The 24,071-nt window shown below is 41.9% G+C and overlaps 1 protein-coding gene across 3 annotated transcripts in view; it reads left to right on the top strand.

The window, feature by feature from the left end:
• The window catches only part of LOC126215337 (F-box only protein 28), a 95,713-nt gene that overhangs the window by 28,367 nt on the left and 43,275 nt on the right, over positions 1-24,071 (top strand). For 2 of the 3 annotated variants that reach the window (XM_049942020.1, XM_049942019.1), the window contains exons 3-4: positions 15,854-16,102; positions 22,081-22,339. In XM_049942020.1, the coding sequence (XP_049797977.1) occupies positions 15,854-16,102; positions 22,081-22,339 (508 nt within the window). The remainder of the gene's footprint in view (positions 1-15,853; positions 16,103-22,080; positions 22,340-24,071) is intronic. The other variant, XM_049942021.1, reaches the window with a different exon arrangement.

Genomic DNA, 24,071 nt, shown 5'->3' with positions numbered 1-24,071 from the left:
GCGTACACCTCCATGGTGTACACCTTGGCTGCAGCTTTGTGTGGACATTTCACATGGCCCTATGGACTCAGTTGACCCTGGGGCTCTCCGCTGCTACTTCCTCTCAATTCTTGACATGTACCGAGGCCATGAAGTGGTTTATACAGACGACTCGATAGCTGATGGTCACGTCGGCTTCTTGTATGTCCATGGAGGACATATCGAACAGCATTCCTTGCCTGATGGTTGCAGTGTTTTCACTGCAGAGCTGGTGGTGACTATATCTCGTGCTCTTGAGCACATCCGTTCATGCCCTAGGGAGTCATTTCTTCTGTGTATTGACTCCTTGAGCAGCCTACAAGCTATCGACCAGTGCTACCCTCATCGTCCTTTGGTAGCGACCATCGAGGAGTCCATCTATGCCTTGGAACAGTCTGGTCGTTCCGTGGTGTTTAAGTGGACCCCAGGACATGTCAGAATTCCAGGCAACGAACTTGCTGAAAGGCTGACCAAACAGGCTACACGGAAACCACTTATGGAGATCGGCATTCCAATAACTGACCTGCGTTCGTTTTTACGCCACCAGGATTTTCAGATTTTGGAGATGGAATGGCGTAGTCTCAGTACACACAACAGACTACATGTCATTAAGGAGACTACAGACGTGTGGCAGTCCTCCATGCGGGCCCCTCGCAGGGACTATGTGGTAGGTACTCTGCTGGCTCCGCATTGGCAAAGCTAGGGCGACCCACAGCTACCTTGTGCGCCTTGAAGACCCGCCTCAGTGTCAATGTGGCGCCCAGTTGACAGTGGTCCATATTCTTCTGCTATGTCCTTCTTTGGCTGCCGTGCGACTTCATCTTCAGTTGCTGGACTCGTTATCATTGATTTTAGCAGACAATGCCTCATCAGCTGATTTGGTTTTATGTTTCATCTGGGAGAGTGGGTTTTATCATTTGATCTGAGTTTTAGCATCTGTCCTTTGTCATTGTGTGTCCTCCACCCTAGTGCTTTTAGGGTGAAGGTTTTAATGTGTTGCAAGGTGGCTGGCTTTTCCTTTTTATTTTCGTGATCGGCCAGCCACTGTAATCTGCTTCCTCGTTTTACTCTCTTCTGTTTCTTGCATATCTCTGTTGTCCTCTTGCCCTCTTTTGTTCCTTTTAGTGTTTGTTGCCTTTCCTTCGTTCTTGTGGTCTTTCCTTTCTTTCCATTTTGTGTTTAAATGTCTCGTCTTTTTTATTCTCACCCTTGTGGCATTGTTTTATTTGGAACAAGGGGCCGATGACCTAGCAGTTTGGTCCCCCCCCCCCCTTTTAAACCAACCAACCAATCAAAAAACCAAAATCATGTGTGTAGCACTGTGGACTCAGGGAGAGGTAGAGAACTTGCCAGACAACCCTTATACTATTAGCAAGATTTCGCATGGGACGGACTGCCACATACAGGATGTCCCAGAAAGAATGATCAATATTCAGGGGTATGACAGGAATGATCATTGAAGCAAAAAATCTAGTAAACATAGGCTCTAAAATGCACGCTTTAAAGAGCTATGAGCACTTGTTCATCTTCTCTTGTGAAACACATCTCTTCTATTGAACAAGTGTTCGTAGCTCTATAAGGTGTGCATTTTAGAGCCTGTGTTGATTAGATTTTTTTGCTTCAAATGATCATTCTTATCATACCCCTGAATATTGAGCATTCCTCCTGGGACACTATATGTATGAGTGGAGGACACTTAAAAGTTGTAATAAAGTAACCTATAAGACCTCCCACATGTTAGAGCTGGATTTGCTGTTGACTTAGGCTCATAATTGTGCCTGGTCATGACCAACTCCAATTCATCAAGCTGCGAAATATGCAAATGGAGTTAAAGTAAATCCTTATGGAATATTTTAATTTGGTATGTCAGACATGGCATGGTCTCCAAACTGCTGGAGCAAAGCAGTTTTGATGACTCCTCAGAGCAAAAAAGACCAAAATGCCCCAGTAGTTACAAAAGTGTCACCTTGACAAGCTGTGTAGGAAAGGTCTTTAAGCAAATGATCGGTCATAGTATGGTCTCGATGTTAGAGAACATGGAGCTCCTCGATCCCTGTCTGTGGATTCACAGGTGTTGCTCCACTTGTGACGTTCTGACTCTGCTAGAAGTGGCTATCCAGCATGGTTTCCTACATAAACAACATTCTATAAGGATGTATTTTGACATCAGTAAGACATACAGCGCTACGAGGAGATGAAATATTCTAGGGCAGCTCCCCCCATGGGGCTCGAATGGCTATCTACCCATATTCATTCCACCCTTCATATAAAAATGCTCTTGTAGGTACCTATTTGGTAACATGTTCTCCAATTCTTTTGAAGATGAGAATGGTGTTCACCAGGGGAGTGTTTAAACTGTTGTTCTTTGTCACAGCCATGAAACAGTATGTGTGTCGTGAGGATTCCTATTCAGTGCTCCTTATTTGTGGATGATTTTAGTGTCTTTTGTTCCTCAAACCCTGCAACAGCAAATTCTCAGTTACAGCTTACAGGTAAGAAGTTGAAAGAGTAGGCTGCAAATAAGTAAAGAAAATAATATTGAAGCACCTTAGCCACAAGTCCTTGGGGGGGGGGGGGGGGGGCAGGATATGTCTGCTCCAGTTTTACTAGGCTTTTGTGAGATGGCAGTTAGACTGTAGATGTATCAGTGAGGATTTCTTACGTGAAGATCATTGATGCTATGCACCATGAGGGGATCAGGTTGGCCGTGGGTGTTCACAGGATCAGTCTCATGTCCATTCCGTGTTGTGTGTGGAGGAGCTGCCACTCACCATCTGGCAGCAACTCCTCATGGTGTATCCGAGCATGTAAGATCCCCGCTGTTCCAAATTCAGCGTCATGTCCTAAAATTGCATGACCAACAAACGAATGCCTTTTCTCAAACTGTCAAAGAATGCGACCACTTGGGATCGATGTGAAGCACGAGCTGAAGTCACTTGGTGTGACCAAAGTGCAAACCCCAAATCCAGGGTTGGAGCCAACACCAATTTGACCTTGGTTACTATTGATGAAAAAAGATGGATCGCTACTCACCATATTGTGGAGATAATGGGTTTCAGATAAGCATAACAAAAAGCCCCCCCCCCCCCTCCACACACACACACACACACACACTCTGTCTGGCTGCCAAGGCCATACTGCCAGAAGAAGGGAGAAAGCCTTTTGGCTGAAAGCTTATTTCTTACAGTCTTTTTATAGTGCATATCTGCAACTCAGCATCTCTGCTATATGTTGAGTAGCTTTCTGTTCCTTTCGTAATATTGACATTATTCCATTCTGGATTATCCGTTGGTTTAGTACAATATTATTATATTCACAGGTTGTTCTAAATGTGGAGTCTCCCTTGGGTGATCTCCTACCCCTCCCCCAATCATGCCCTCAAGATTGTTATCACAAGAATTCAGTGTGTTAAAATACAGAATTATAAGCAATCTTTAGGCCACTGGAGAATGTGGGATGTGCTGTGACTGCTTAATTCTTGATCTGAGAAGATTCCATGAGTGACCTTCACTCTCTACAGCACTTGCACCCAGCAGATAAAGTAGTCCAGAATATCCAGGAAACTCTTCTTCACATATGAAGTCTGGAGAAAGTGCCATTCTGCAGAATACAAGAGCACATGGGAATTCAGGAAAATTGAATTAGTGGATGTAGCAGCCAAGGAGGTGTGTCAAGATAACTAGGTACAAGGATGATTCAAAAGAAAACCTTAGACTTTCCATAAAATTTTGAAAAGGTGTGTAATGGAGTTGGTAGGTGGCAGTAGTAGTGTTCCTTGAGGTTCAGAAAGTGACTGCCGGGAGGCAGTGATTCCACAATGCAGGAGAAGGCAGCAGCATCCACAACAAGATGGCTGCCCCACTGTCAGCATGCACAGTGATTGAGAAGCAATATGTGGTGTTTTATGTGTAGTGAAGGTGTCAAACCAGTCAAAATTCATTGCAGAATGACAATGCAATATGGTGATACTTGTTTGTCACTGCAACAAGTGCGAGTGTGTAGGTAGTTTAAAAGTGATGTAACTTCTGTGGCGGATGCCACAAAGACCATGGCAGGCTCACCGTGTAGTGACGGATGAGAACATTGCGTTAGTGGAGGTACTCGTAAAGGACAGATGCGTAACTGCAAACAAAATACCTGCAAGTTTAAAGACTAGTGTTGATTCAGTGCATAATATTAACAAGGTACTGCACTTCAGGAAGATGTCTGTGAGATGGGTGCCACGTCAGCCAGTTGCCAAATTGAAAGACCATTGCATTGGTGCCTGTGAAGAACTTTTGCATCATTTCCATGTCGAAGGTGATGCGCTTCTGGGAAAAATTGTTACCAGCAATGACACTTCGATCCACTATCACCAATCACAAATGAAAGAGGTCAAGAAAGGAATGGTGCCACAGTTTGTCACCAAAACGAGAAAAATTCTGCACAGAACTGCCTACTGAAAGGATCGTGCTAATTTTCTTGGAATACAGATGTAGTAATTTTGAAGCCTCGTGTGGATGATGTAACAGACGCTGAAAAATCAACTTGCCCTGCTATCAGGAGTAAACGAGGACTTAGGACTTCAGGAGTATTTCTACAGCATGACAACACCAAACAGCTCAATCTTGTCTGCCTCAATACTGGCGCCCCTACTTTTCTTTCGGACACATCTCACACCTATTCCCATTTAGATCTCTCTATATGTACTCCCCAACTTGCACGCCGGTTCGAGTGGTATGCACTTTCTGATACATATTCGAGCGACCACTTCCCGTGTGTTATCCATCTCCTGCAGCATACCCCTTCTCCGTGCTCATCTCGTTGGAACATCTCCAAAGCAGACTGGGGGCTCTTCTCTTCCAGGGCGACCTTTCAGGCTCAAACATTCACAAGCTGCGATAGTCAGGTCGCACACCTCACGGAAGTCATTCTCACTGCTGCTGAATATTCCATCCCTCACCCTACTTCTTCTCCACGTCGCGTACCGGTCCCCTGGTGGACCGCAGCATGTGGAGACGCTTTACGTGCTCGTCGACGTGCTTTACGCACCTTTCACTGCCACCCTACAGTGGCGAATTGTATCAATTATAAACGACTACGTGCACAGTGTCGTCGTATTATTAAAGAAAGCAAGAAAGCCAGCTGGGCTGATTTCACAAGCACCTTCAACAATTTTACTCCTTCTTCTGTTGTCTGGGGTAGCCTGCGCCGGCTATCTGGCACTACGGTCCACTCACCAGTTTCTGGCTTGACGGTCGCGAATGACTTCCTTGTGGCCCCTGAGGCTGTCTCCAATGCCTTCGGCCACTTTTTCGCAGAGGTTTCGAGCTCCGCTCATTACCACCCTGCCTTCCTCCCCCGCAAACAGGCAGAGGAGGCTAGGCCACCTAACTTCCGCTCCTCGAATCGTGAAAGTTATAATGCCCCATTCACCATGCGGGAACTCGAAAACGCACTTGGCCGATCACGGTCCTCCGCTCCAGGGCCTGATTCTATTCATATTCAGATGCTGAAGAACCTTTCTCCTGCGGGGAAAGGTTTTCTTCTTCGTACTTACAATCGCATCTGGATTGAGGGACATGTTCCCGCATGCTGGCGCGAGTCTATTGTTGTCCCGATTCCTAAGCCGGGGAAGGACAAGCACTTGCCCTCCAGTTATCGACCCATCTCGCTTACCAGCTGTGTCTGTAAAGTGATGGAGCGAATGGTTAACTCTCGATTGGTTTGGCTGCTAGAGTCTCGACGCCTACTTACCAATTTACAATGTGGATTTCGTAGGCGCCGCTCTGCTGTTGACCATCTGGTTACCTTGTCGACCTTCATTATGAATAACTTATTGCGGAAGCGCCCGACCGCGGCTGTGTTCTTCGATTTGGAGAAGGCTTACGACACCTGTTGGAGGGCGGGCATTCTCCGCACCATGCATACATGGGGCCTTCGCGGTCGCCTGCCTCTTTTTATTCGTTCCTTTTTAATGGATCGACAGTTCAGGGTACGTGTGGGTTCTGTCCTGTCAGACACCTTTCGCCAGGAGAATGGGGTGCCACAGGGCTCAGTTTTGAGCGTAGCTCTCTTCGCCATAGCGATCAATCCAATAATGGATTGCCTCCCAGCTGATGTATCAGGCTCCCTTTTCGTGGACGATTTTACCATCTATTGCAGCGCGCAGCGTACGTGTTTCCTGGAGCGCTGTCTTCAGCGTTCTCTTGACCGTCTTTACTCGTGGAGTGTCGCCAATGGCTCCCGTTTTTCTGCCGAGAAGACGGTCTGTATTAACTTCTGGCGCTACAAAGAGTTTCTCCCACCGTCCTTACGACTCGGTCCCGTTGCTCTCCCATTCGTGGAGACAACAAAATTTTTAGGTCTTACATTTGACAGGAAACTTAGTTGGTCTCCACATGTGTCATATTTGGCTGCCCGTTGTACCCGTTCTCTAAATGTCCTCCGTGTTCTCAGTGGTATGTCGTGGGGAGCGGATCGAACCGTCCTACTTCGCCTATATCAGTCGATCGTCCGCTCCAAGCTGGATTATGGGAGCTTCGTATACTCCTCTGCACGGCCATCCATCTTACGCCGCCTCAACTCCATACAACATCGGGGTTTACGACTTGCGATCGGAGCGTTTTATACTAGTCCCGTCGAGAGTCTTCATGCTGACGCTGGTGAGTTGCCACTCACCTACCAGCGCGATATACTGCTCTGTCGGTATGCCTGTCGGCTACTGGCAATGCCCGACCACCCGTCTTATCGTTCCTTTTTTGATGACTCTCTCGACAGTCAATACGGGTTGTATGTCTCTGCCCTGCTACCCCCTGGAGTTCGCTTTTGTCGCCTCCTTCAACACCTTAATTTTTCACTCCCTGCAACCTTTCGAGTGGGCGAGAGCCACACGCCACCTTGGCTCCAGGCTCAGGTTCGCGTCCACCTTGACCTCTGCTCGCTCCCGAAGGAGGTTACCCCCGGTTCAGTCTACCACTCCCGTTTTATCGAACTTCGTTCGAAGTTCATTAATATGACCTTCATTTATACAGATGGCTCTAAGACCACTGACGGGGTCGGGTGTTCTTTTATTGTCGGGGCACAAAGTTTCAAATACTGGCTCCATGGCCTTTGTTCGGTCTTCACAGCTGAGCTCTTTGCCCTCTACCAGGCTGTCCTTTACATCTGCCGCCACCGACATTCTGCATATGTCATCTGCTCCGATTTCCTGAGCGCTATCCAGAGCCTCAGTGATCCGTACCCGGTTCACCCTTTCGTGCACCGGATCCAACGCTCTCTTCAGCAGCTGGTGGACGTCGGTTCTCCGATTAGCTTTATGTGGGTTCCTGGCCATGTCGGTATCCCTGGGAACGAAGCTGCAGATGCCGCAGCCAAGGCTGCGGTCCTCCAGCCTCGGACAGCTTCTTGTTGTGTCCCTTCGTCAGATTGTAGCAGGGTAATTTGTCGGCGCATTTTATCGCAGTGGCATGCCGACAACAAACTTAGGGCCCTGAAACCTCTTCCCGTGGCTTGGACGTCCTCCTCACGTCCTTCTCGGCAGGAGGAGGTCGTTTTGGCCCGGTTACGAATTGGCCACTGCCGGTTCAGCCATCGCCATCTGCTGACGGCTGCGCCGGCGCCATTCTGCCCATGTGGGCAATTGCTGACGGTCCGCCACATTTTAACGGTCTGTCCGGATTTTAACACCCTGCGTCTTGATCTTGGCCTGCCATCTACTGTAGAAGCCATTTTAGCGGATGACCCACGAGCAGCTGCTCGCGTTCTTCATTTTATCAATTTGACAACCCTCTCCAAGGACATTTGATTCTGCTGTTTTCTTTTTTTAATCCTATGCCTGTCAGTCTGTCTTTTATCGTGTTTTCCGTTTCGTTGCTGTTTTAAACTTGTGACTCGCGGTGCATTCCTCACGTAGTCTGGGCGCTAATGACCGTTGAAGTTGTGCGCCCTAAAACCACAAAAAAAAAAAAAAAAAAAAAAAAACAACAGCATATAGCCCGTGGGACAGTTGAGACTGTTCAGGAAATTTAAATTTGAATGTCTGGTGCATCCTCCTTATTCACCAGACGTCACTCCTAGTGACGTTCATCTGTTCGGTGCACTCAAAGAAGCAATGGAAGGCAGGCATTTCAGAAATGACGAAGAGGTGAAAACCGCGTGCACAACTGGCTTCACACACGACCAAAAGAATTCTTTCATCATGATATCTATGCACTTCCATAGCGATGGAATATACACGCATTCAGTGTCAGGGAGACTATATTGAAAAATGGCATGTAAGGGTTCATTGTTGCAACTAAACATTTTATAGCACATCAAGGTTTTCATTTCGTCCTTATTTTTCATGTGCTGTCCTTCGACATGCTATTACATCTGCTGTTGAAGTGCAGAATAATGCATAGATAGGAAGAAAAGCATCTGAAAGTGACAGACAATAAGCTGCACCTAGTGAAATAGACAGCTCAGCTGTTGCGTATAGATCAAAGTACGGCTGTTTTTTACTCATATATTCAGACAAAAGAGCAACAGCTAATGTAACTATAGACTTCCACTCTATTTTAACTGATAATCATTGCAGTAAAACTTTTAAGGTGCTGTGACATGTCTGACTTCTTTCTTAAAATTTTAGGGAAAAGTTTATATATATATATATATATATTACCATGGTGGCTGGCTCATTCAAATTTTAAATCAAATCTGTTCATATGGTTATAAAAAAAGTCTCAATCATGTTATTTAAAGTTAATATTGTAAGCACAGGTTGTGCACATTGCCATAAAACTGCAACATCCTAGTTGTAGATAAAGAGTAATGGGCATCAGGATCCCTGTTGTTGCAGGCTAGTTCTACCACTGATATGATCCCTTCTTTTGAATTTCAGTTCTAGGCGCTCAGTCAGGAACCGCACGACTGCTACAGTCGCAGGTTCGAATCCTGCCTCGGGCATGGATGTGTGTGATGTCCTTAGGTTAGTTAGGTTTAAGTAGTTCTAAGTTCTAGGGGACTTATGACCACAGATGTTGAGTCCCATAGTGCTCAGAGCTCGCTCTCTCTCTCTCTCTCTCTCTCTCTCTCTCTCTCTCTTTTTTTAAGTGTTAAAGAAATGAAAATCTAAGGAGTGGCCTGTTTTAACACAAGATTTATGTACCTACAGTAAATATAGATTGCAATACTGGTCACAGTAAACAAATGTATAGTTTTAGGTATGTTATGCACAGTATAGTGCATTTATTCTGAATTATATATGCTGTTCTCTATAATTAAAACAGATTAAGTAGTCAGTGCAATAGTTTTCATTGTTTTTTGTTTTGTGGGCTGCATTGAAAGCAACATGTTCACAATTCAAGCATTTTTAACTAGTCTGAGAATCACTGTATAACTTTGGATAAGTTTCTCAGCATTGTTCAGCACAGCTACTGTGAAGCTTTGTTTTATAAAATTTAATGAATAATAGCCTAAGACATAGCTCTAGATAACAAGAACTTCGAAGTACTGGTCCATGATTTTCTATCTAACAAACATTTTGTGCCCTTTCTTAATTATCCTTCTTGTGTGTTAGATTTTTGCAACACTAGTCTACTATATCTGTCACTCAGTAAAACTCACGGGCACGTAAAGATAGAGAATTTTGCTCATTACTTGGCACGTAATTTAACTTTCAGATTACAGGTACATTTCACTCGTGCTCTAGACTGCATACTATTCAGAAGATCCACAAAGTGCAAAGTATGTACGGTAGTTAAATTTCTTGTGCGTGGCAGGTACACTGCTGTAGGTGTCCAATTATTTGCAACTTCTTAATGGTTTTCATCTCTGGTTGTAATACTGCTTGTTGGCACTAACTCTGCTGTCACCCCCTTGGATATCATGAACTACTTGATACATGGATGCAGTACCCAGTGATTAGACTTGAGACTTGTTTAAAGACAATAGTGTGGCATCATAAGTTGTTAATGGAGCATTATCATGTTGTTAATATCTATTACTTGATACACACCACTGTAATAAGACCCGTGATAAATTATGGGACTACTGTATAGAGGAATGAAGAACAGAAGGGTGGCTGCTAAGGAGCATAGCAAGTTGCGGTGACTGCTCTGTTTAGCAATAACGGGAGGAATTAGCAGCATACCCACAGCTGGGATGAAGACCATGCTTGACATGCCCCCATTACACCTTTGGGTTAAAAGGGACGAAGTGACATATAGGTTAAAAGCTGGAAATCTTTAAGCTATCAAGAATCCCACAATAATTTAATGAATGTGGTAAATATGAGTGATCTCGGAAGTACTGGCCAACTATACAATAACTTCTAACTGCTTCAATAAACCTTCCAATGTAACAATTCGAAATGGGAAGTAGTGGAAGAACGAAACACATTACTGTGCAGGAGATAGTGTTGCTGACAGGTCAAAAAAGACAAAGGCACTGGGACTGGGATAGGCGGGATACAGACTAGAAAGAGCGGTCCCTCTCTCTAGGAAAGCTGACCACAGTATTCCAGGTAGAGAAATCTGCTACCAGGGTGCATGCAGTGTAGAATTTGCATAGGTGCTGCAAATTGAGCAACTCTGAAATCTCTTAGACCTTGCAGTGATAGCAAAGATTGTTGCAAAATGTCATCGAGCTGTTGGGATACAAGGGGAAGCATTGCTATGGGTCCATGGTCACGCAGAAAGTAGTGGCAATGAACAAATTGGGAAGCATGCCGGGACAGGATTGATGTCTCCGCCAGCCGCTGTGGCCGAGCGGTTCTAGGCGCTTCAGTCGGGAACCGCACTGCTGATACGGTGGCAGGTTCAACTCTTAAGTCCCATAGTGCTTAGAGCCATTTGAACCATTTTGATTGATGACTCCATTTGTTGAACTGGAATCTCTCCTAAGCATCATTAAAGTGATTGTAAAATCAAAACTGTGTAGCTGGATCATTAGGCAGAACAGTACAGTGACTGGCCATGGGAAAGTTGAGAAACACCTGCACACAATGTGTATAGGGAAAGAAGCCTCTAACTGTAGATGTGAGGCGATGGTGATAAAACCGCTCCACATTTGGCTTCCAATGCTTCATATTGGAAGATTAAAAGCTAAAGAATATTCACGTTGTTAATTCTTAAAGAAATTTTCTGATAATAATAGTACTTTCTAAGGGTACTGCAGGCTTCACCAGAATCACAGGCAGAAAAACTGCACAATAAACAGTTTTGTTGTTGGCAGTAGCAAGTTAAGACAACTGTTGTTTCATTTCCCTGTGCAAATCAAATCAGCATTTGATGCATCTTTGAATGATGCTGAAAATCGTGTACAGTAATTATGGCTGCACAATGTATATAATCAAAGAGCCAAATGTATCCTTTGGTACTGTTAAAATTCTAGCATTGTAAGTTAAACATGATTTAGAGAATCATTCAAAGGCATTTCAAATTTCTTTCAAATCTGTTTTACTTCTTACCTATTGACAAATAATTTCACAAAACATATAAATTGTTCAAATTTTTGTTTTTCAAAACAGAATTTTGTGTTACATGGTGTGGGTTCCTGTAGTCATTTCCTAGTTCATGAACCACGGGCAACATATGAGTGGCCAAGTAAGTGGTCCCGACAGTCGGGATACCAGTTACTTTGGAATAAGGCTGGGCATCTCGGACATATTCTGAGTTGTGGTCACCTTTGTGCTCATACGGCAAAGACTACCAAATCCACCGGTTAGTCCCTCAGCCGTAAGGGGTAAAACCCAATGGGACTCGGGGAAAGTAAGGCTAGCAACCTGCTTCCCTGGTACTTTAAATATGATGCTGGCAACAATTAGAGCAAAATGCCTCGGACCTTTGGAGGTGACGGAGTCCCACCTCTAACTTACAAACCAGGGACTCCTAAGATACGACTTGGCAAACAAATGGTAATGAGATGGGGAGCTATTAATATCAATGGGGGCTACTCTGGGAAGAAGGTAGAGCTGGCAGAGGCTGCAAGTAAGACGGGGCTGGACGTTTTAGCGGTTAGTGACATTCGGGTAAGGGGTGAGAGAGAAGAGGAAGTGGGAGAATACAAGGTCTACCTGTCGGGAGTCAAAACAGAAATAGCACAATGGGGTGTAGGGCTTTACATCAGGAAAGAAATGGAACCCAGCGTAGTTGCAATAAGGTATCTAAATGAACGACTGATGTGGATAGATTTGACAGTGTCTAGCAAGAAAATTAGGATTGTGTCAGCATATTCGCATTGTGAAGGGACAGATCAAGATAAGATGGATAGTTTTTATGAGGCACTCAGTGATGTAGTTGTTAGAGTAAAGGACAAGGACAGTGTTCTGCTCATGGGTGATTTTAACGCCAGGATTGGAAATCGAACAGAAGAGTATGAAAAGGTTATGGGTAAATTTGGAGAGGATATGGAGGCCAACAGGAACGGGAAGCAACTCTTGGATTTCTGTGCCAGTATGGACTTAGTAATCACAAACTCCTTTTTTAAACATAAGAACATTCACTGGTATACTTGGGAAAGCAGGGGAACCAGATCTGTCATTGACTATATAATAACAGATCAGGAATTCAGGAAGGCTGTGAGGGACACACATGTATTCAGGGGATTCTTTGATGACACTGATAACTATTTAATCTGCAGTGAAAGTGGTATTGTGAGGCCGAAAGTGCAGGAGGTCAGGTCCATATGTAGGAGGATAAGAGTGGAGAAACTTCAGGAGAAGGAAATCAGGCACAAGTACATAACAGCGATCTCAGAAAGGTACCAGTTAGTTGAATGTAGCCAATTACAGTCATTGGAAAAGGAATGGACAATGTACAGGGACACAGTACTAGAAGTGGCTAAAGAATGTCTTGGAACAGTAGTGTATAAAAGTAGGATGAAGCAAACAGCTTGGTGGAATGATACAGCCAAGGCAGCCTGTAAAAGGAAAAAGAAGGCGTATCAAAAATGGCTACATACCAGAACCCAGGTAGACAGAGAAAGTTATGTTGAAGAAAGAAACAAAGCCAAACAGATAATTGCAGCGTCCAAGAAGAAATCGTGGGAAGACTTTGGAAACAGGTTGGAGACTATGGGTCAAGCTGCTGGAAAACCATTCTGGAGTGGAATTAGCAGTCTTCGAAAGGGAGGTAAGAAGGAAATGACAAGTATTTTGGACATGTCAGGAAAACTGCTGATGAATCCTGTGGATGCCTTGGGCAGATGGAGGGAATATTTTGAAGAGTTGCTCAATGTAGGGGAAAATGCGATCAGTAATGTTTCAGATTTCGAGGTAGAATGGGATAGGAATGATGATGGAAATAGGATCACATTTGAGGAAGTGGAAAAAATGGTCAATAGATTGCAGTGCAATAAAGCGGCTGGGGTGGATGAAATTAAGTAATGTCAGTGGGAAAGAAATATAAACGGATTGAGTGCCAAATAGGAGAAACAAAGTTAGAACAGGTGGACGGTTTCAAGTACTTAGGATGCATATTCTCACAGGATGGCAACATAGTGAAAGAACTGGAAGCGAGCTGTAGCAAAGCTAATGCAGTGAGCGCTCAGCTACGATCTACTCTCTTCTGCAAGAAGGAAGTCAGTACCAAGACTAAGTTATCTGTGCACCGTTCAATCTTTCGACCAACTTTGTTGTATCGGAGCGAAAGCTGGGTGGATTCAGTTTACCTTATCAACAAGGTTGAGGTTACGGATATGAAACTAGCTAGGATGATTGCAGGTACTAGTAGATGGGAACAATGGCAGGAGGGTGTCCACAATGAGGATATCAAAGAAAAACTGGGAATGAACTCTATAGATGTAGCAGTCAGGGCGAACAGGCTTACATGGTGGGGTCATGTTACACGCATGGGAGAAGCAAGGTTACCCAAGAGACTCGTGGGTTCAGCAGTAGCGGTTAGGAGGAGTCGGGGTAGACCAAGGAGAAGGTACCTGGATTCGGTTAAGAATGATTTTGAAGTAATAGGTTTAACATCAGAAGAGGCACCAATGTTAGCACTGAATAGGGGATCATGGAGGAATTTTATAAGGGGGGCTATGCTCCAGACTGAACGCTGAAAGGCACAATCAGTCTTAAATGATGATGATGATGATGTGATGATGATATTGCACCAATGTAACTTTTTGTGTGCAAAAATCTAGCCCCTGTAAGAAATGAATTTTTTAACACTCCAGTTTCATAGCAGCAGCTGTTCATAAAATATTTCAATTTTCCATCAAATCAGTAATTAAGTTTGCTTAAGTGCCCTGATTACATCTGAGCAATAAACCATTTTTGCAAAAGTAGACACTCGTGGAGATCAGTTTGAAGCTCATTTTGTCCTCGTCCCTCTGTCTGGCTAGTAAATTTTCGACAATCCATTGTAGAATTTCTAGAGTGTCTTGTTTTCACTCCACTCAAACATTTGATCAAAAATAATACCAAACATAAACAATTTTGTGTGCATGCTTGTGGTTCCATTATGTACATCTGAGGTGGTATTAGGATAATTATTGTCCCCAACAAAATACTGATGATAGCAGACATTAAGAATAACATAATATTAATTAGTTCAGCATATCCGAAGCTGTGGTTAATACCATTAGAAACAAAAGGGATAATGACAGTAATAGTAAATGTTAACATGAGTTTCAATAGAGACAAGGGGGATGGATTTCTGTAGAGTGTTGACACAGTGTTCTCATTTCCAAAATGATTACCACTCTGTAACAGAAGGTGTGCTAATTTGAGATGTCCTAGCAGATTAAAACTGTGTGCCAGAGAGCTGCTTGTTGAAGAGGTGCTGGGGAAAGTAAAGTTGTGGGGATGGATCCTGATTCATACCTATATAAATTACTGTTGAGCATTGCCCAAGAAAATCGAAGATTTTGGTCTAAAGTCCCAGTCAGGCACGCAGTTTCTCTGCTGGGAAGTTTCGATGTCTTTTCTGTAACATCAGTTCCGTTACTTTTAAAACCACATTCTCCTTCTTTCATTGTTGTCAAATGATTCAGCTAGTTACAGGTAGTCAGAAAGGACTTTACAGGTTTGGAATGATACAGAAATTTATTGAAATAACTTATGGAATTGGTAGAGGTAATTTTGTAGCAAATGACTTCAAGTTTGATTCATGTAGTGCATCATTACCCCATTCTACCACTAGGAGCACCAGTGTATTGCAGTTAAAATAGATACTTTCACTTGTGCAGAGTGTGCTTGCTGTGTGTTTTGGTGTCATGAAACAAAGTCTGCTACATCATCAATGAAAATGACTCAGCTGGGATAGTTTACCCAGCAAGACAGTGCACAACATCATTTCCTCTCATAAGTTCTAAGTTTGCTCGATAATCGTTTGCTAGGTAAGCAGATTGGCTGTGAAGGTCCAGTCGCATGGCCATCTCGCTTCCCAGACTTGACACTACTGGATTTGTTTCAATGCTATTTCATTAAAGACTGTGTGTTCTGACCCTGTCAAACAATTTTGCTGACTTGAAAAAGGGAGTTGGGTGTTGCTGTTGCAGATGTTAAGCTTGCTTTGCTGCAACAAGTGTGGGAATTAATTGATTACCGGTGGGACGTTTGTCACATTACAAATGGTACTCACATCGAACCAGAATGACACTTGATACTTCGATGTTAAACTTCAGGTTGTTTTCTTAAAAATAAGACATCTACAGATTCTATCAGTTATTTTAGTAAGTTTCTATATCATTCCAAAGTTGTAGAGTTCTTTCTGACTCACCCTATAGTTTCACTTACGTGTAAGTGACTGACTCTTTGCTGTACCAGTCAAATGTTTTCAGCTTTAGGTTATTGTTAATTGATCCGCATGTACAGAGTACAGTTTCTGTAGGATTTTAAGATTGTAGAAGACTGCGTCGGCTTTGTCGACAGGTGTGCCACAAGATAAACAGCATCTGCTGCCACATCCTCAACACGACCTTCCAGCGACTGCAGGGCCAGATGCTAGTGCGCTTCCAGAGCATAAAGTCAAGGATGCCGCGCCGCGAGTCGGCGCGCCGCAACCACCCACTGGCGTGCGAATCTGACATTGTGGAGACACTGCACATGCGGCTGACTCTGCTGCAGATGACGTTCGGCAAACACATCGAGCGCAAGCACTGCTGCTTCTTTGCTGGCGAGGTCAGTCTCTCAGGTTATGAAAATAGGTAAAAATTGCCAGTATCTTGAAAGCTGAATGGCTTTGCCTGTAATGATATTAAAAATAGATTACTCTACCCAAGGCCAGTTTAAGGTCTGCATATGAAACACTTTTCAGAATAGTCCCTTTGTCTTTCCTGTTCAGATGCTGTTGTTTGCTGGAAAATATTGTTGCTCGATTCTTCAAATGCTGTAAAATGTGCTTTCACCCTCGCAGTACCGAGGCAGGGTGTGGTACTTTGTGCTCTCCTTCTGAAAATATTGCTGTCTAGTTAGTTAATTTAGAAAAAAGTTGTTTATCAATTCTTTTACAAAGTTCATAAATGTTTTAAGTTTTTAATTAAACTGAGCTCAGTAATTTAAATTGTCTGTAACTTTCCATAATGAATGTTATTCAGTATTTTGATGTTCAGGACCCTAATTACACATCAAAATCTCGTTAAAAGTATGTTGTAAGAAAAAATAAACAAAATGAACAGAATTTGCCTTTCTAAAAATCTTTCGTGGTGTTCATGAAGCTTGAATTACGTATTATGAAAAATGCATTGATATTACTAAGAGTGTAGTAAATATATTTTTAAGGTTCTGGACCTTACATGCAGATCATTGCTTCTTTAAAAAGTTTGTTAATGTGTCAGTAACAATTAATGAAATCTTTTTAGGGTGGGCATAAAGTACATCACTCCTTCAGTAATGGAAATTACATTGGTATTGCTAGGATTAATAAACAGATGCTACATATGTTGCCAAATTACAGAATTAAACATCTTGAGGGTGTCGTGTTATAAATGTGTGTGCCTAACATAGTGGTATACACATATTCAGCCAGTAGTGAGGAACTGTATTGTAAGACTTCAATTTGTTGGAAGAAAACCACTTGTAACATCTAGTGTGACCTATTGATAAATATTGCTCCAGCATTAGAGAACCCAGACAAAGTCTGTAGGTGGAAGGCATTACAGGAATTCAGAGTTGTAAGTACACTCAAGTCATTTAAATATCTGGGCACAGCGTTGTAGAGTGATACGAAGTGGAACGAGCATGTGAGAACTGCTGTAGGGAAGGCTAATGGTTGATTTCGGTTTATTAGGAGAATCTTAGGAAGGAGTGGTTAACTTGTAAAGGAGACCGCATATAGAATACTAGTGTGACCCGTTTTCAGGACTTCTAGAGTGTTTGGGATCTGTACCATGTTGGATTCAAGAAAGACATCGAAGCAAGTCAGAGGCGGACAGCTAGATTTATTACTGGTAGGTTCGAACAACACTTAAGTGTTGCGGACATGCTTCCGGAACTCAATTGGGAATCCATGGAGGGAAGGTGACATTCTTTTCAAGAAACACTATTGAGAAAATTAAGGGCCAGCATTTATAGCTGACTGCCGAACCATTCTACTGCCACTAACATACTTTGTACATAAAGACCATGAAGGTAAGATATGAGAATTAGGGCTCATATGGAGACATACCTACAGTTATTTTTCCCCTCGCTCTATTTGCAAGTCGAACTGGATAGGTACAATATACTCACTGCCTTTTCAGCATGGTGGCTTGTGGAGTGTTTATGTACATGTAGAAGAGAAATGTTCTGAACACTTAAATGGGATGAATTGGAAAAAGGGTCAAGTTCTCTTAGAACACAGCTATGTGAGGTATTTTGTTGATGTTGCTGTGAAATCACTGTACCAGTGTGTGAGCACTGTACCAGACTGATGTGACCACAACTTGTTACACCACACATTTGCATATGTATACTAAACAGACCTGTTATAAATGAAGTACAAAAGTAAGAGAATAACACTGCTTTTTTCCCCCCTCCTACCTCTCCATCTCAAAGCAGCACTTGCACCTTACATCTTGAATAATTTGTTGAATATTGTCCACTCTGTCCTCTTAACAGTTTCCACCCTCTTCAGCTCCCTCTAGCATCAGGGAAGTTATTCCCTGATGTCTTAAGAAATTTCTTATCTGTTTGTCCCTTTTTGTTTTCATTGTTTCCCATACCGACTTTGCAAGGATCCTCCTCCATTTAGAGTTTACCTGATTTTCAACATTCTTTTATAACATCACATCTCAAATGCTTCCATTCTCTTCCTTGACCAGTCTGTGATTCACTATCACAAAAGGCTCTGCTCCAAATGTACATTCTCAGAAATTGCTTCCTGAAATTAAGGCTTATGTTTCACACTAAATGATTTATGACCTGGAATGCCCTTTTTGCCTTTGTTATTCTGCTTTTTATGTCTTCTATTGTCTGTTATGTTACTTCACTTCCACGCCAGAACACCTTAACTACTGTTTCTTTGTGGTCCCTAATTTTTATAAGTTTACCACTAATCTCATTTCTGCTATTCATTACATGTATATTTCTTGAATTTACTCTGTCTTAGTCAACTGTTTATTCCATTCAATAGGTCCTGTAATTATTGTTCACTTTTACTGAGAATAGCAGAGTTGTCAATGAATCTTATCATTGCTATCATTTGACTCTGGGTTTTAAACTTACTATTGGGCCTTTTTTATTTCCATCATTGCTTCTTTGCTGTAGAGGTTGAACGGAAGGGGAGACAGTCTGCATCTCTGTCTTACACCTTCAGCCCGAGCACTTCGTTCTTAGTCTTAAATTGTTCTTGTTTCCTCTCACTTTACCTATGGCTTACTCTATTTTGCTTGCACCATTTTACATTTTTAGTTCAATAATGCCTTTGGAGGGTCTTGATTTTCCTCAAGTGCTGCTGCTGTTATCAAGCACATCATTAGATGTAGAAGTAACTTCAGATGTGCCCGAGGAAGTGTGTTGGGACCCTTGCTCTTCACATAGTGTATTAATGACCTTGCAGTTTTGTAGATGAAGCAATTACCTATAATGAAGTACTGCCTGAAAGAAGCTGCATAAATATTTAGTCAGATCTTCATAAGATTTCAAAGTGATGCAGCAGTTGACAACTTACTTTAAATGTTCAGAAACATAAAATTTTGCGCTTCACAAAATAAAAGAACATATCCTATGGCTGTAATGTCAATGAGCCATTGTTGGAATCAGCCAACTTGTACAAATACCTGGGTGTAACACTTTGTAGAGATATGAAATGAAATGATCTCATAGGTTCAGACATGGGTAAAGCATGTGTTACACTTCGGTTTATTTGTAGAATACTGGGAAGTGCAATTGGTCAGCAAAGGAAATTGCTTACAAATCACTCGTGCGGCCAGTTCTAGAATATTGCTCAAGTGTGTGGGACTCGTACCAGATAGGACTAACAGGGATACTGAACAAATATAGAGAAGGGTAGCACAAATGGTCAAAGATACTGAATGAACTTAACTGGCACTCTCTTGAAGATAGACATAAACTATTCTGAGAAAGTCTGTTAATAAAGTCCAAGAACTGCCTTTAAATGATTACTCTAGGAATGTACAACCACACCCTATGTACCAGTCACATAGGCATTCAAACACTCATTCTTCCCATGTTCCATATGTGAATGGAACAGGAAGAAACCCTAACAACTGTTACAATGGGACATACCCTCTGCCATGCACCGTACGGTGGCTTACAGAGTATAGATGCAGATAGATCAGAACTGCCTCTCTAGTAGCCTTCCCTTTCCTGAAGCCAAAGCGATTATCTAACAGGTCTTCAAACTTCTTTTCCATTCTTTTTTATATCATTCTTGTCAGCAACTGCATGATCTGTTAAAATGTGCAGTAATTCTTGCTCTTATCTGCCTTTGCTATCTGATGAATATGTGGATAATATGTTTCTGGAAGTCTGATGGCACATCTCAAGACTAAAGAGACTCTACAAACTAACCCATCATGTCAAATAAATTTCTCATTGCAGTTATCTGCAAATGCCATCAGAGAGATTCTCAGATTATACTGTGGCTCTGCGGAATTTCATATGTTTAACCAGAACATCTTGCCCTAGAAGTATGGATACATAATTGAAGCAATATGCACCTTTGTGTACAGGTCCCACTTAGCCAGTTTGTCAGTTGGAGTACTCATTAAGTTACAACAATGTGACCAAATTGCTGTGCAAAGACTGAAGTCTTGGGCGAATAGAGCTGCTTTGAGAATTTCATTCTGAATAGAATTTCATCAGAGAATAAGACTTGTTCAAAAATATGATAAAAATAGTTTCACTGTATAACCATAAAAAAAAAAAAATTCTAGGATTGTGGACAATGTTCGTCAGAATTGTGTGTAACATCGTGTAAAATTTCTCTCGTAAGTTATTGTATTAAGACTAGTCTTATGGTACAGCTACTATGTGAAAAGATTGATTGCACACTCTGTTGTGGAATAGCCCCTTGTACTTTGCTAATCATAACAAAACTTATTCAAACGCAATTGAGAATTGCTTAAAAAGTAAAGAGTGGAAAGATCCTGTATGGGAAGAGAAATCCTGTATAGGCTTTATGGAAAACAGGATACAACAGCTTATAATTCTCTCACTTATGCACAATATAGAACTTCTAAAATGTTGAGAATTTGGCCATTTGTAAGCTGCTTTGGAGTGAGATCATAGTCATTGGATTGGAAATTTTGTAGAGTTGATTAGATGCTAGAAGTGTTCTCAGTTTGTAACTTTATTCTGTAACTTTCAATGTTTTAAAATCCTGCCTCGTTCCGTCTAGTTGTTCAATGGTGTTATTAATTTGGTCCAAAATTTACTTATAAGGAGAGGTTCCTAAAAGACTTTCTGAAGCCATCTGTTCAGTGATGTAGGTGGAGGACCCATGTATGATGTCCTGGCGGAAAAAACTACAGAATTTCATATGGTGCTCTACAGCTTTAACAGTGAATGTTATACAGGCTGGTTATGTATTGTAATGGTTGAGGTACAGTCCTCACAGGCCAAGGATCGTTGGTTCAGATCTTATCAGGTGCTTTGAATTTTTTTTAATCTTTATCGAAATGTCTGATAATTATTTTTATGCAGTTTGTTGGTTTAAATGTATTTTTTCATTTCTATTCCTTTCTCATGTTATTTTTATCGTCTTAACTTTTCATTTGCTCTCATCTTTCTTCCTATCGTTCTTTTTCCTCTTGGAGTCTTTGTTCATGTGAATTAAATTATTGTTATGTATGAACTTCAGTTGAATTTCTTGTTCCTGTTATTGCATTTTTTATTTCTATTCTTCATTTTACTTTAATTTCATTCTACTTACACACCTTCTTTCATTTATATTTTTACCTTCGTTGTTTTGTACATAGTGCAATAATAATTTGTTTTATGTTAGTCCGGCAGTTACCATCCAAAAAATATAATCTTCTAATGAAAAATATATTTTTGAAACTATTGCATGGGCAATACAAATAGATTATTTTGTCTTTTGTTTCTTAACCAATAGATCAGCATTTTCAAATGTTAAAATATTGTAATAAATAAATAAATAAATAAAATTAAGTTCACATGCATGAAGATTGGTAGGAAGAAAAAATTAGAGCAGTTCAAAAAGTTAACACAATGATTAAAATGTGACAGAGAAATAGAAATATTGCATCATTTAAACCAGTAATTCTGTATAAATAAAAATATAAATGTTACTATAAAATCAAATCTCAGAGAGTTCTTCACTGATTGCTTTGAAATTTTTTCACATTGCATTCAAATGTGCATGTTGTTACATACCCACTGTGGTGCCATATATAATACATAAATATATACTGTTCGATTGGGTACTTCAGGATCAACTACTTAGTCACCAAACTGGCTCCTCCTCTTCCAGTCTTTCTTGTGTTAATACACACATTTATTTTCTTATGTTGCTTCTTTTTACAGTGTTGCAGCTGTTGTTTCTTGTCTTAATTTTGACACCTCAAGGCATTATGTGTAGTCTTAGCAATAAATTTTCATGCCAGAGTATTTATTGTTTGTTGCAGATAACTTTGGAATCTTGTACTTTTTGCTGCAGCAATTGTGCGTAGTAGAGTTGGACATTGCTGTTACAGATTCTGGACGAGGTGTATCGGATCCTGCACTACATAAGTGTGACTCCCGTCATGGCACGGCCGTACAAGGTGACCGACGAGCTCTTCGACCTGTCGACTATGGCCATGGAGTATTTCAAGGAGTTCATAGAGCCGAAACTGCCAGAAATCAACTACTTCAATGCGAACTTCCTCGACTTTGCCTCGGCCTACAACAGTGAGTGGGAGGGTGCAAAGAGTGTGTACTCTTTCTGCTACAAGGCATTCTGCCAGGACAAGAGTAAATAATCCCTGTTGGCTGGTTACTTAGAGTGTAAACAGCTGCAGCAAGGTTTTTTGCTGTTGGCACTCTGGACAGACACAAATTGTGTGTGTGTGTGTGTGTGTGTGTGTGTGTGTGTGTGTTCAGAGTTGTGAGCATTGAGTAGGACATGTACAGATAAAGAGTGACATGTACTAAATTTCAAAACCCAAAATCCCTTCATACAGGGTGGCACACAAAATGATCAAACATTTGTTTTTGCTCTAATTTTGTAGGTTATTGGTTGGTGTTGTGTGTGCTGTTGGCAGAAGAGAGAGTAGCTCAAGATTACTTTTTAATTTCTGACTGCATTGTTTCTCATTCCAAGCTGTCTGATAAAGTAAGACTGATAGTTGACCAGTGTTTTGAAATCGTTATTTTTTCATGAAACTGAAAGTGTGGTGTTTTGAAACTGAAAGTGGGGTGCTTTCACTGAGACAGTTACATGCACATTATAAACCAGATGGTCACCCTCATTTACTATAATACGAGGGGGGATCATATATAAATGGGATTTTTGTTCCTGAACATCAACAGTTGGTAGGAATGACCCTGCGCCTCTGCTATGCTTAGGTGGGACCATTAGAAGTGAGGAGAGCATGCTGTTAGATATTTCCCGCCGTTTTATCAGTAACGCTCACGATGTCTGAGCAGCAAGTGTACCCCTCCATTGCTCAACGCATAATTATCAACTTTCTTGCTCGTGAAGGAGCTACAGCGGCAGAAATTTGCCAAAGATTGACTGCACAGTTCTGTTACAAAACATTATCAAGGACGCGTGTTTTTGCCTGGCATAAAAAGTCCAAGGAAGGACAAGAAAGTGTGGAAAACACGATCGCCATCCTTAGACCAGCATTACAGACAAAAACATTCATGTAGTTAGACATTATTGATGACGATCAACGGGCAAGAGTATCAGAAATGACGCAAAAAGTCAGAATCAGTTATGGGAGCTGTCAAGCAATCATAAATGACATACAGTTCCATAAAGTGTGTTCCAGATGGGTCCCTAAACTTTTGACTGAAAATGTGAAGTTAAGACGTTTGAAGGTCTGTGGCTTACAGCAAGGTTTGCGGAAGAAAATAATGCATTTTTGAGTTGGAGCGTCACCTGCGACGAAACATGGGTTCACCAATACACTCTGGAATCCAAACAAGCCAGTAGGGAGTGGCGGAGGAAAGGGGAGGCAGTACCAGTGAAAGCAAAGACTCTACTGCCAGCTGTCAAGATTCTTTCAACCATTTTTTTCGATCAGTGAGGCATTTTGCTGATTTATTTTTTGCATGAACAACGCACAATCAATGCTGCTTACTACTGTGAACTGTTGAACAAGGCGAGAGTTGCATATCACCGCAAAAGACGAGACCAATCGATTTGACAGGTCATCCTCCTCCATGCCGAAGTTGCGACCCCGTACTGCAGCTCTGTCTCAAAGCTACAGGAAATGCACTGGACTACACTTGATCCTCCTCCTTACAGCCCAGACTTATTGCCCTGCAATCCCCCCCCCCCCTTTTTTTTAACTGCTTAAAGAAGCTCTAGGAGGGCGACAATTCGAAGATGACGAGAGTGGAATTCTTCATGGGCAACTGGCTGGTGACACGACACAGTTCTTTTTGTGGTGAGGGCATCAGAAAGCTGCCCATACACTGTGACAAATGCATTCCCAAAGCAGGAGACTATGTAGAAAAATAAATAATAATAATAGCC

The sequence above is a fragment of the Schistocerca nitens genome, chromosome 12 (assembly GCF_023898315.1).
Source record: "Schistocerca nitens isolate TAMUIC-IGC-003100 chromosome 12, iqSchNite1.1, whole genome shotgun sequence".
NCBI classification, from domain to species: domain Eukaryota; kingdom Metazoa; phylum Arthropoda; class Insecta; order Orthoptera; family Acrididae; genus Schistocerca; species Schistocerca nitens.
This window is presented reverse-complemented; position numbering and strand designations above follow the sequence as displayed.